This window comes from Lemur catta, chromosome 4, assembly GCF_020740605.2.
Source record: "Lemur catta isolate mLemCat1 chromosome 4, mLemCat1.pri, whole genome shotgun sequence".
NCBI classification, from domain to species: domain Eukaryota; kingdom Metazoa; phylum Chordata; class Mammalia; order Primates; family Lemuridae; genus Lemur; species Lemur catta.
The window spans coordinates 5879707-5894007 of record NC_059131.1 but is presented as its reverse complement, the minus strand read 5'-3'; the positions used below and the strand labels follow the sequence as shown (position 1 = coordinate 5894007).

At 34.4% G+C, this 14301-nt stretch overlaps 1 protein-coding gene across 2 annotated transcripts in view; it reads right to left on the bottom strand.

Moving 5' to 3' along the window:
• CPSF3 (cleavage and polyadenylation specific factor 3) overlaps positions 1-14301 on the bottom strand; it is a 37437-nt gene that overhangs the window by 17960 nt on the left and 5176 nt on the right. Inside the window, exons 3-11 of one of the 2 annotated variants that reach the window (XM_045549007.1) lie at positions 13411-13508; positions 12614-12742; positions 11105-11282; positions 9788-9877; positions 8273-8423; positions 5375-5550; positions 4286-4444; positions 3167-3313; positions 500-652 (exon numbers count right to left, since the gene is read on the bottom strand). In XM_045549007.1, coding sequence (XP_045404963.1) covers positions 500-652; positions 3167-3313; positions 4286-4444; positions 5375-5550; positions 8273-8423; positions 9788-9877; positions 11105-11282; positions 12614-12742; positions 13411-13508 — 1281 coding nt within the window. Of the gene's footprint in view, positions 1-499; positions 653-3166; positions 3314-4285; positions 4445-5374; positions 5551-8272; positions 8424-9787; positions 9878-11104; positions 11283-12613; positions 12743-13410; positions 13509-14301 lie in introns of those variants that run through there. The other variant, XM_045549008.1, reaches the window with a different exon arrangement.

The window sequence follows — 14301 nt, the reverse complement described above, 5'->3', positions numbered from 1 at the left end:
CCTCCCCAATGCTGGGATTATAGGCATGAGCCACTGCACCTGGCCAAAAATGATTAATTTTTAAAAAGATAATTTTTTAATATATTCATCATATCCACACAAACACATACTTAGAGATATAGGCCTATCTTTAGATTCTTAGGGGGAATGATGAGAGATGGACACAGCACTGTATTGGATATAGTAAAAAACACTAATTAACATTTGTTTACTCTCAGACAAATGTGGAAGGAAAAATAATTGAAGATGTGAATTAAAGAGCTATCAGATTCAAATGCATCAAGATCTAATCTATACGAAAATTTTCCATCCTAAGAAACAAATTAGTAGAACCAAAAGAAGCCTAAAAATCATAAGGATAAAATTCTTCCAGTATACTAAGTAGACAGAAATAAGTACATTCCCTCAATTTGATTAAAGGAGGTCTATGTTCTTAAAAAGTATACTCTTTCCTGAAGAAAAAACACAGATAGGACAGATAGGAACCATAATCTTTTACCTTGGCTAGTTTTTCTCCTCTGAAGTTTAAGGTCACTGCTTCTGTATTCCGAGGATTATGAACCTCTATGTGAACTTCATCATTATCTTCATATTCTCGAATCAGTGCTGCTTTTAATCTGGCCATTTCGTTCTGTTCTCCATGGACTAAAATCTATACAGAATAAATTTTAAAAGAGCACAGGGAAACATTCTTCATTCAGATTAATGATGATCCTTATCTGAGTGAGTTAAATACATGAAATAGAGACATATATAGTAAACAGAAACATAACATAGTAAAGTTGCAAAACTTTAGTACTTTTAAGGAACTTTAGCCAATCAAACTTGTACAGACATATTCATTCTGTTTGGCTTTAAAAGATCCTTATGGGGAACTATTTCAACAGAGAGCAAAGAAATTTTCTAATCCAGTCTTTGGTTCTGAAATATTTTATTAAATACTGCTTTAATAAACAGAAGGAAATATCAGAGGTCACTTTTTTTCTTCACAAAAAGCTTCTTTTGAAAGATTTATTAAGAAACTAAAGAAAACTATTGAGTATTTTCTCAGATAGTAGGTGTAGCAATAGAGTTATACAAGAGTCATATGCATTTAAATCTAGAAGAGACTACAGAAGTCACCTGGTCCAGCCCTTTACCAATGTGAACATAGATGCACTGAAATATAGAAAAATTCATACATCTCATTGAGAGGTTAGTGTTGAAGAGCCCAGGCCTGGCTGCCTGCAGAACACAAATTGTTCTGTTAATCTGTGTTGACATAACACCAATCCTGTCAATGCCACTTACTAGCTGTGTAACCTTGACCAAGTTACTTAACACTTCAGTTTTCTTATCTATAAAACAGCTGTTGGTTGTGAAGATTAAGCAAGTTGATTCATATAAAACACAAGTACAGTGCCTGGAACATGGTAAATAATAAATGCTAGCTCTTATTAATTACTACCAGCAATGCTACTATTACAGTATAATTTTATCATGTAGATACACTTTTGCTAAAGCTGGTTATCGGAGGAAGCAAATAGCAAGTTCAACCCAGGAACTTAAACTGTCAGCAGAAATAGAATCTGGAGAGCAATGAGATGAAATGGGACACAGGATGAGGTGGTGACACCAGTAAGAAAGAGCAATACAACTTTTCCTTCCTGCCTTGAAAATATGGGAAAATGTCCATAAACCACATATACCACAAAACATCAGGGAGGAGCCTACACTGTAACTAAACTCTATATGCTACAATGCTAGGAATAAGTGAGTGATTTGCTCCACTAAAAACCTGCTTGTTAAAGGGCCTATGGCAAGTACCCGTGAGGACTATCATGCTAGAAGGGACTTAAAACCTAACAAAAGAGTACACAAAAACATGCTCAACATCTTTAGTCATTAGGGAAATGAAAATCAAACCACGATGAGATACCACTTCACACTAGCCAAAAGGTGAAACAACCCAAGTATGTACCCACAGACGAATGGATAAACAAAATGTGGTAAACAGACAACGGAATATGATTCAGCCATAAAAGGCATGAAGTTCTAATACATGCTACAACATGATGAACCCTGAAAATATCTTAAGTATTGCATGTTTCCTCTTATATGAGAGACCCAGAATAGTCAAATTCGGAGACAGAAAGTAGATTAGAGGTTACCAGGGGCTGGAGGGAGAAGGTAATGGGGAGTTATTGCTTAATTGGTACAGTTTCTGTTTGGGGTGATGAAAAGTTTTGAAAATAGCTAGTGGTGATAGCTGTACAACATTGTGAATATAATTAATGCTATGGGATTGTACACTTAAAAATGGTTAAAATTATAAATTTTAGTTACATATATTTTACCACAGTTAAAAATACTTGGAAAACAACAAGCAAAAAAACCTAACAAAAGGTCATTTCCTCTAAGCTACTTTCCAATACATTCAAAAAGGGTACTTCACCTATTTTCTATAGACAAATTTCATTAGTGTTTCTCTAATTAAAAATACATATTTTTTTCAGCTTACCCCTCTTTCCAATCCCATCAAAATATATTCGTTACTTTTATATTACATAAAAGTTAAAAATATAAGTCATACTAATAAGGAACTATGTATTTCATTATCTATTAAATCTTCAGTTTTTACTATTACATGACTACTCTTTCTTGTTTCTCCAAATTATCCTTGCACTGCCTATTTGATATTATTATTAAGCATTTACTACATGCCAGGCACCATATTAAGTGCTTTAGAAATACATTCTCTCATTTGACAGTAACCTATGAGATATTACTATTCCTATTTACAAATACAGTACAGACAGATTAAGTAACTTGCCCAGGATTGCACAGCAAGTTAAGGAGGGGGCTGGGATTCAAAACAAGCAGTTGTACTCCAAAGTCTTGCTCTTAAATTATTGGAGAGGCAACAGAAAATAATAGAAAAAACCGCTATAATTGGGGTTGGTAGGTCTGAATAAGAGTCAGTGTAAAACAGAGAAAATTAAAGTGTGTAGCTTGCCTAACTCAAAAGAGAGCTATTAAGGTAAAATACAAGTGCAAATACAAATGCTCTATTCATAAAGTGCTACATTAACAGAGGGTGATGCTTGATTTGTGAACTGGCTGCTTCATGGTTTCTTGGGTATGCTTTTTTTCTGTTTAACACTATAAATCAAATTCACAGACTGACCACATGAGGCGGTTTCAAAGCACGGATAAATTCACTGGTTTGCTGGTAATCTGTGTGAGCAGAGAAAGAAATGTAATCAACAGACATTTTCAGTGGTAACTTCTGTCCAGACATGGTAGTGATTTCTTCAGGTTCAGACATGATATGCTGTTAAGAATAAAGAAAAATAACAAAGCAAAACAAATAAACTATCCAATTAGAAAATAAAAGATACATTTTCTTTTTGTTCATGCAGTCATAAACTCTTATGTTAAGTTTAGGAACTTCAGCACAAAAATCATTCTAACACTACTGACTTAGTAAATAATAAATATTTATTTTATTTGATAAAGCAAACATTTAATCAGGAAAGTAAGCAGATTAACTAGAACTCAATGTATTTGGAGTACTGGCAATGAAAATTATGATTCTTATGCTTAGAAAGATAAACCTGTATTCCCAACTACTCTCCTGATCTAGAAAGTCATTTTCCAGATAGAAGGATCTGTATAAAGGACAGATGTGTTTCCATTCTGGAAATCTATTTTAAATACATGGCAGGTATTGTCACTAAAGGACTTTATAGAATAAGGTAAAGTAATAAAAATGATCAAAATGAGGAATCATTTTAAAAAAGAAAATAGATGTTAATGGTAAGAGGATGAGAATGTGATGTTTAGACGTTCAGAAATTGCCTTTAAAGCTTTGCTTATATTTTCTACAATGTCTACATCCCTAATAGCTAACATCAACCATTTTTATACCAATAGGAAATTAGGTAGATCAACCCAAACACGTTCTACAGCTTTTTAAGAGAATACATATTCGTAAATCTCTTCTTCATCAGATGAAGTTATTCATGTGTTTGTCTCAAATAGGTTCCTATTCATTTTTCTTTATTTGCAACCAAATAAGCTCTTCTCAAACTTTAATGTGTGCCTGGGGAATCTTGTTAGGCCATTCAGTGTCTGCATAATTCCTCATCCTACACACCTCTCTAGCTATCTATCTCCATCCTCATTTTTTAAAATCAAAACTTGTAATACTTAAAGAACTACTTCAATGGAAAAACTTGTGAGGATACTGTCACCTCTGTGATTTTGATTAGGAATAATATAATAGCTTGAGACCATAACTGACCTTGGCAAGTGTCCCTTCTACACAGTATCCTGCTATAATGACGCCATTCCTCTTATCAGTACACCAACTTTCAAATAACTCTCTGGATAAGCCACTTTGCATCATGCCTGGGGAGGCCATTACAACACTGGGACCAATGTCATCAAAATGATCCATGCTCTAAGAGAGAAAAAGGAATAGTAAAGGCATGTTAACTATCAGGGTCTGATAAAGCATTCTTTATTTTTAAAGAATAACAAAAAGCTAGGTAAAAGATTAATCACACTACTAAAAGGGCTTTGACAAGACTAGAAATCATTTTAAGTTCAACTTCCTAAATACTTTAGGCTAGGAATGATAAAAAAATAAAGTGATAAGGGGTAAGCTCATATTGATCTTCAAAATCTTCTACTGGTACCTAGGGGGCCATCGGGACCATTAGATCATTCTCAGGGCCTAGCAAGCAGGCAGAAAAGTAAAAGCAAGAGTCAACTGGGTTTCTACCTATCCAAGATAGAACATTGAAAGAATATTCCTAAAGACTCACAACGGCTTTGTGTACTTCATGAATATTTTGAGCTGGCCTGAAAATCTAATCAAAAGGTTTATCACTGTTTTAGGGAGAATTTGGCTCTAATTCTTAAGCAATTAACTGAAAAAATATGCTTTACAAACAAAGCCTATTTATAACAGGAAGACCACTTATGACTTAAATTATTTTATTATGATTAAAGCATCAGTTTGAATAAAACAATATTTTTTACATTAAATAAAACTAGATTTCATTGAATGCTCTCGAGAAGTAAACATATATAACAGATATTTTTCTTGTTAGGACTTTTTATTCCTATGGCAAAAGAGATCCAAGTTATTTAGCAATTATAAACATTGAGAACATATGGAGACTTGGAGCAAGTGGCAAAATTTATAAGCAAAAATAAGAATGCCAATTGCTGGAGTTTTGATTCCTAAAGAAAAACGATGCCTGCTACAGAAGAGGTAAGACTTCAGCAAGAGGGATTCAGCCACAGAATCAATTATAGGAACCTCTTCCTACCAACACCTGATGTGTGTTTTATCCAACCTTGTCTTTCTTTCCTCCACACTCACCTTGAGGTTACTAATGTGTTTGAAAACAAAAGGATTATTGATGTTGATCTGTTTGCGAATTTTGTCATTCATTGCATTTACATACGTCTGGTACACTGCCATACACTTCTTGGCCAAAGATGACGCATAGTATATTGGAATGTCATGTAGTTCTGGGTGATTCTGCCAATATTCATCTAGAGAGATTAGATGAGAAACAAACATCTGTTTTCTATGAGTTCAAATAATAAATGAAACACATGACAACCAAGAAATAAAGTATATGACTAAATCTTTAAAGAATTAAAGAAAAATTAGCCTGGTCCTTACTAACTTAAACTTACAAACCCAAAACTTATTTCCAAATACCAGTGTACAATCCAAGAAAAATGCTGTGAGCACAGTCCAAAGATGTGAAAGCTTTTAAACATTATTCAGTATAAGTTTATACCGAATAACAGACCATAACTTATTACCCCAGAGACACTAAATTCTGTGATGGTTTTAAATCAAAATGTATTATTAATATTTCAACAGATCTATCACCTGGTAATTACAAAACAGGACTGCCAAAGAGTTAAACCAATTTTGAACACTTAAAAAAACAGTATAGTCATATTACTTTATTATTATATATATTTTTTTGAGACAGGGTCTCACTCTGTCACTCAGGCTGGAGTGCAGTAGTGTGATCATAGCTCACTGTATCCCCAATCTCCTGGGCTCCAGTGATCCTCCCAGCTCAACCTCCCAAGTAGCTAGGACTAAAGGCACATGACACCACACCTGGCTAATCTTTTAATTTTTTTGAAGAGGCAGGGTCTTGCTATGTTGTCCAGGCTGGTCTCAAACTCCTAGCTTCAAACAATCCTCCTGCCTCAGCCTCCCAAAGTGTTAAGATTATAAATGTGAGCCACTGGGACTGGCCTATTATTATGTTTTTTAAAAACTACTAATCAAATAGTTTCTGATAATGACAGTAGTGGGCAATATAACTTCAAAAGAAGGCTTATTTTAAGGGAGGACCCTCATTAAATCCCAAAATTTTATAAAGGTAGTATGGCCAAAAGATAGCATTTAATTCCACTAAGTCCACCTGCATTTAGGATATGTATTAAATGCCTAGTATGTAATTTACATTTATCATTTCTAGTTTTCAAGATAACTTTAAGAAGATTTCCCATCTTATTGATTGGGAAACAGGCTTAAAAAAAAGGCTGAATAGCATGTGAATGTCATTTTTCTACTTCATGTAAAAGTGATAATTGTGTATAAGGACAAGGACTTTTTCTGTCATCCACATTACAAATACATTTCCTGCTTTGTCCTCTGGTTTATCCTGTTATTGTTTTTTTTAGATGTAATTAAAACTTTTAAAGGTGTCAAAGTTTTTAACATATACTCTTAAGATTTCTCATATACTGTATAAAGCAGACTACATTCCAAGACCACATTACAACCTCCTATTTTTTTTATTTTTATGAGTAGATTTTCAACAGTCAAAAAAAAAAAAAGATTAATTTGCCCAAGGTTATATGGCTAGAACATAGAAAAGATTTGAAACCAGTGATTTGAATGGCTGCTCTCTTTCCATTATACTATACTACCGGGAGAATTTAAGGAAAAAGAGCAACCAATTACATGGAGCAGTCCTGGTTCATGAAAAGATTTATAATACATGCTTTCATGATAGGGTAGCCAGATAAAAACACCAAATGCTCAGTGAAACTTGAATTTCAGATAACAAAAGACTCTTAGATAAAAATATATACTAAATATTTGGGACATTTATACTAAAATATTATTTATTATTTATCTGAACTTAAAATTTAACCTGATGTCCTGTATTTTTATTTGCTAAATCTGGCAACCTAATTTGATGGTGGGTTGTTTCACCTTCCTAATTGCCTTTGCTCTTCATATTATTGGTTATGAAGACTTTTCATTTCAAGACTTCTAAGGACTAATTTTTTGACTTGTAGTTAGAAACGAGAACCAACCAGGATCAAAAGACTTGACTGGATTAGGATTTAGAAAATTTAGCTTCCAGAAAGTCATGTCTCTGTTATAGATTTGCTTTTGATCTGGGGCCATTTATTCCATCTTCCCTTGCTTGTTTTCCTTTTGAGTGTAACAAGGATTCTATTTACCCTTATCATCACCAAGACTGCAGAACTGAGAATAAGAGCTTACGAGGCAATCATTTCTAGTTCTGCATATTGAGGCTCTATACACACGAGGCACCTTCGTTTACTCTTTAAGAGTGCCTTTCCCAAACAGAACCATAGAATGTGAGTTAAAAGGGATCATTAAGTACAAATGAGGCTAAAAAGTGACATCTTTTGCTCCTTATTACAAAAAGTTATATATGTTCACCGAAGTATTTGGAAAATGGAGAAAAACAAAATACAAAAAAGAAATCATCTACTTTCCCAATATGCAGATTTAATATCCTTGCAATCATTTGTGTGTATATTTTTTACCTAACTAGAATCAGAGTATATATAATTTTGAACCCTACTTTTTTGGTCCCCTTAACAGATTATGTCAAAGTATGTAATTACTCATTTGTAGTATGATTTTTTCCTACAACGTGATATATACTGACATATTTCTTTAAAAATACTAAGATGATGAATATTTTTACTGACAAAATTTTATACACATCTCACTATTTCCCAGAAGTGGAACTGCTGGTTAAAGGGTGTGCACATTTTAAGACTTCTGATACAGAGGATAACTGGAAAAGTACACCAACTTATATAACCAGCAGCAGCGTATGTGAGTTCCTGCTTCCCTAGGCTCTTATTATTACCAAATCCCTATTTTTAAATGAAGAAACTGAAGCCCAGAAAGGGGAATGACTTACCCAAGGCCATGTTATTCTCTTGACAAAATGATAAAAAGGAAATAGCATACCCAGAATCAAGAGCAGCTCCTGAGCCCTTCCAAGAGCAAAGACAGGAATAAGACCTCTGCCCCCTCTATTTACAATATCGTGGACAGTGTTACAGAATCTCGCTTCTCGCTCTTCACGTTTCTCATGGATGTGGGTCCCATAAGTAGATTCCTAAATAACATGTCAGAAGTATGAGACTAAGGCCAATGATCCCAAAGAATCTAAAAGTTTAACAACAATGAAATGCTGAAGCAAAGTAATTCGTTTCTCCATTAACATGTCATTTACTTGAACACATATTGTTTTTTTGCGTTTTTTTTTTTGAGACAGAGTCTCGCTTTGTTGCCCAGGCTAGAGTGAGTGCTCTGGCATCAGCCTAGCTCACAGCAACCTCAAACTCCTGGGCTTAAGCAATCCTACTGCCTCAGCCTCCTGAGTAGCTGGGACTACAAGCATGCGCTACCATGCCCGGCTAATTTTTTCTATATATATTTTAGTTGGCCAGATCATTTCTTTCTATTTTTAGTAGAGACGGGGTCTCACTCTTGCTCAGGCTGGTCTTAAACTCCTGACCTCGAGCGATCCACCTGCCTCGGCCTCCCAGAGTGCTAGGATTACAGGCGTGAGCCACCGCGCCCAGCCCATATTGTTATACTAATTGGAAAGAAGAGCAAACAAGAGTGCTAGAATTCATATCTAAGTAATAAGAACTTTTTAGAAAATGGAACCAAGAAATAGTCCAAAAATGTATCTTCTTCTCTATGTCATTATTTTTTTAACAATTTTGCTTTCCACAGCGGATAGGGGGAAGGATATTTCTCCTACCTCTGATAAGCCAGTTTATAAGTCAGAAATATTATTTCTTATACTTCTGTTTAGGAATATCCCTTAAAGCCTTACTATGTATGGTCCACTGACCAGCAGCACTGGCATTCCCTGGGAGCTTATTAGAAATGCAGAATTTCAAGCCTAGGCTTACTGTATTTTAACAACATCATTAGATGATTCCTAAGCACATTAACGTTTAAGAAGCACTGCTCTAAAGTATGTTACCATGAAAATAATGACTTTTTCTGAGGATTAAAAAAAATAAATCTCAGCTAGGTACAGTGGCTCATGCCTGTAATCCCAGCACTTTAGGAAGCTGAGGCAGGAGGATTGCTTGAGGCCAGGAGTTCAAGACTAGCCTGGGCAACATAGTGAGACTATCTCTACAGAAAATTTTAAAAATTAGCTAGGTGTGGTGCCACCCACCTGTAGTCCCAGCTACTTGGGAGGCTGAGGTGGGAGGACTGATTGAGCCCAGGAGTTTGAGGTTGCAGTGAGCTATGATCGTGCCACTGCATGCCAGCCTGGGCAACAGAGCGAGACCCTGTCTCAAAAAAACAAAACAAAACAAAACAAAAAAACCACTAAAAAACCCTGATCAATTTATATCTAATAACATACTATGAAAGTAAGATCAAAATATTTTTTCCACTAGAAAAAATTCTGCTCACATTACATTAATTACAATACAGCACATTAATACTTACAATGATAAGAATGTCAGGTTTAATATTAGGAATTTCTGCTGCCATTAAGTGCCTATCTTCTTGTCTTGAGAAATCACCTGTGTACAAAAGCTATGAAAAAGATAAAGCGAGAAAGTCAAGACTGGTGGAAGGCTTCACTTTGCTAGTGAATAGATTAAGCTCATAAAATCTAAAAGTACAACTTAAAAAAAAAATCGCCTAAAACTGATTAAATTTAGATGCATTGCTTGTATCTAATTCAAAATGTATAACTTAGTTAAGTCACTAAACCATTCAGTGCTTCCATTATTTAATCTAATTAATGGGAATCATACATTCCCAGAATCATCCCACAAAAATAACCTAAGTATTATTAAGAAACTTGAGAAGTGCTCTGAACTTCTTAGAAAAAAGGGGTATGCTGATAAGGAAAGGAATTTACTGAGGTACACGGGAGCACTGTCTAAACGGGAGATAAAATCATAAGAGAATATGCATCAAATTCCAAATGAAAATTCAGATCTGCATTCATACTATTTCCTGCTTATTTTTTGTGCCTTCGAACAAATTGCAAGATTTGTACTCTAGGGATAAGCTATACAATTCAATGTGTAAAAGTTTCAAATGTATGAGTAGCTGCAAAATATTCAGGACAATATTACACTAGAGTATTGGTTCTCAACTCTAGCTGCACACTAGAATCACCTAGAAAACTCGAAAAGAAAAAGGCCAAGCTACACCTCCAGACTCTGATTCAATAGGTATTTTTTAAAAAGCTCCCTAAGTGATTCATATGTGCAGCTAGAGTTCAGAACTGTTGCTCTAGAGTCGAGAAACCTATTAGTCCACCCATACGTTCAGAAGTTCCAGACTCCCATTCTGCTTTTCTATCAAGGATGGCTACAAAGATCTTTCCTAATTAATCTCCCTCACTCTTGCAGCCCACTCTGCTCAGGGGCTTATCTGTCAATATTAAGCCATCAAGAGGACATGCATACTAAATTGCGATTTAATTTTAAGTGGATGCAGCCACAAAGACAGTTCTTCCCTAATCAGTTTTCTAAAGGACACTGAAAAGGAATTAATCCTATGGGATGTCAGGGAACCTACTCCTTAAGATGCTTGTTTTACTCTTTTCTCTGTCTTGATATAGAAAGTATTATAATAGAGGTAGGAATCATGATATTTAAAAGGAAAAAGTATCAATTTTATTTTTATCTTATGTTTCAGGGTTTTGACACTTTGCAAGTCTTAGGGAATTTTTTTTTAATATTCCTTGATGGCATAATGCTCTGCACTCATTTCTCTTGGGGAGAAAAGCGCCAGAGCCAGAGGTACCTTCACACCCGCGATCTCAATCATAAACATGGCGGCTCCCAGGACATGGCCTGCGTGGTAACACCAAAACTTGATTCCTGCAACCTCCTTAACTTCATGAAAGTTGATAGTTTCAATCTTGTCCATGCTTTCCTCCAAATCTGTCTCAGTATACAGCATGTCGTCTGCTGATATGTTACTAAATTTTGAAAGATGACAGCAAAAAGAATTAAGAATAAGATTTTTTTAAGTTTTTGAATGCAAAGAAATTGTCTGTGGATGACATCCATGAAGATATTTCTTAAAAATATACTGTATGAATTATGCTATTTAGAATCACTCAGACATTTTGTATATTTTTTTAAGTGAATAGCTATAAAACTTGATTTTAAGTAAAGCACACAGTAAATTAAGATACTAAGTTCAAAGTACTCTCAATTTTAAGTAATACACATGGTAAATTAGGACAAAATAGTATTTTTCAACCTTTTTTTCTGCCCCAACACTCCTAAGAGATATAACACATTCATATACATTGAATTGCGGCAGAGATTTCTCCCACTGGGATGTGAAAAGATTTTTATACAAGGTCTAGCATAACTTTTCTCCTGAAAATTATGTTAATGTAATTCCTAAAAAGCAGGAGAGAATAGTGGTTAAGGATATAGACTCTGGAGCCATACTGCTTGCATTCAAAGCTCAGGTCTGTCTCTTACGGTGACCATTTTAGGCAAATAACCTAAACTTTCTGTGCCTCAGTTTCATCATCTGTAAAATGGAATTTATAACAGAACCTATATCATGAGTTGGTGTTTAGATTAAATGGGTTAATATGCATTAAGAACTGAGGACTGGGCCTGGTGTGTGATAAGCATTATATATGTGTTAACTAGTATTAATATAAGTAAGTATAACTTTTCTAATCCTTTGTATTTACATATGAGAATAAAAATAGAATTTTAGCTACTCTCAGAATATTAAGTAGTCAACTTTTAAAAGTTAATAATTTATGTCGTAGGTATCACAAAAATGCTCTAAATTTTTTGTTAGAAGAGTAGATGTTCCTCTTAGAACTGATAAGAACTCCCCCAGGGAACTTTTTAAGACAATCAATTTTCTCTGATCAAATAATCCAGAATAAGAATTCAGTATATAATGCTGCATAATGTATTTGGTTTCAAGTTTCAAAAAAATTATGAAATGCCAGTTGAGTATTTCTATCATAACTTTAAAGGTCACACAAATGGAACAAAGATCGAAAAGGACATAAAAACTATATAAAGACTTCAAGGTCAGGAAGGTGCTAGATACAAAATACGTATTTAATGACTTTGTTAGTGAATGACTAAATTACCAAAATTACGGACATCCTTGTGAACAAAAAGAGAGCATTTTATTTTAAAACACAAAATGTTCAATTTAAGGAACAAGATTCTAAAATTAAAAAACAAAAACACAAAATGGTCTGTATCTTGAACTCTGTGTATCATGCAGAGCCAAATGCATGTATAAACTAATAAAGTAATTTACCTAACTTTGACATAATCCGAAAGAAGCCATCTATAAATAGCTTTTGTGGCATGAGTCATAAATGTTCTTCCTTTGAAACTCGTCTTCTGCAGAAACCAGGGCAAAGCTCCACAGTGATCCAAATGGAAACTTAAAAAGAAACAAATAGATTGCATTAATTCTTAAACAATATTACCCATCAGATACTATATGTAATGAAACTATTGCTTACCGTACAAAAAAATTCTGTGACAATTATATACTGATACTTTCAGAAAACCAGAAAACCCAAAGTAGGTATATGCCGAGGGATGAAATAATACATACAGTTCTAGTATAGGAAAAAGATTTAAAAATTTTTTTTAAAACAGTAAAAAAAGTTTATTAGTGTGTACTTAAAGAGGGGAAAATATGCCCACAACACTCTTGGCAGCTAGAATTACAATAAATATTTCAGTGAAATAAAGCTGAAACAAGTCACTATTTTTAAATGAAGTGCTTTTAGAAGTGACAAGATAATGACCTCAAGGAGATATCCTGAAAAAGGGCTTTCTTGTGCTCATGTTTTACAATTCCAGGTATCTGCTTCCCACTTATTCACTGCTTATACCTAGAGGTAGGTAAGTTTTTCATAGTAAACACTTCTCTAGCCTGTGATGACACTATGCAGTGATGGCTTTGATGTAGATGTCTGAAATATGCCTCCTAGTAGAAAATACTGTACTTTAAAAAAACCCAAATCTCAAAATCTGGTCAAGAATGATCTTGACAGTAAAAGTCCTTGAAAAACAGTGTTGTTATTAAAAGACAAAACTTACTGACTAATTAATAGGAGATCAATCTCAGCTGGGTCAATTAAATCAATATAAGGAAGAGCATCCATTCCTTCTAGGCCAGGGTGGATCCCACAGTCCAGCTGAAAGAGACAGGAAAAAAGATCACAATCTCCTGCCACCTTGTTAAAATTCATTCAGCAAACAGACAATAATTATAACTGATTCATCACCCACATAATCACAATGGATTCCATACACTAGCACCTGGACCACAATTTTTATTAAATGTACCAAATATGCCATAAACAATTGTAACTTCCCAAATTATTAACAAAAATATAGCTCATATTTTGGGTCACAAGATGAAAAATACGAGATATCTTTCTAGATTCTTTTGGTAGTCACTCTAACAATAAATGAATTCTTTTTCAAGAACTCTGATTATCAGAAGATGGTGGGCACTTTAAAAGTTCATAGAATTACTACTACTAGATCTGAATATTGTGAGAAGATATTAGAAATGGAAAACTTCCCTGATCATGGTAATTTAAATATTTTAAGGCATTAGGGAACAAATTCCTAAGAGTCAGTCATTAAAGATTTACTTATTTTATAGGGCATTATTACTAAATTAATATAATAAATGACTAAAAAGATGACTGTATTGACATACACCTGTTCTTTTAAGATCGGGAAAAGCTGAAAATAGAGGAACCAAAGGAACATGAGCCACTGAAATGCCTTTCTAACGAGCTCCTTAGAAACCATCTTTTCTACTTCCTCTACCTTTCAGGCTTAGAGAAGCAGAGTGACTTGTCTGAGGCCAGAAGCCCTAAATGCTACTTGGATACCCAAGCTCCCAAGCCAAGACTCAATTACCACATGCAGCATGGGGATGGCTAGAGCTCTGCACATGTTTAGAGCAGTTTCTTT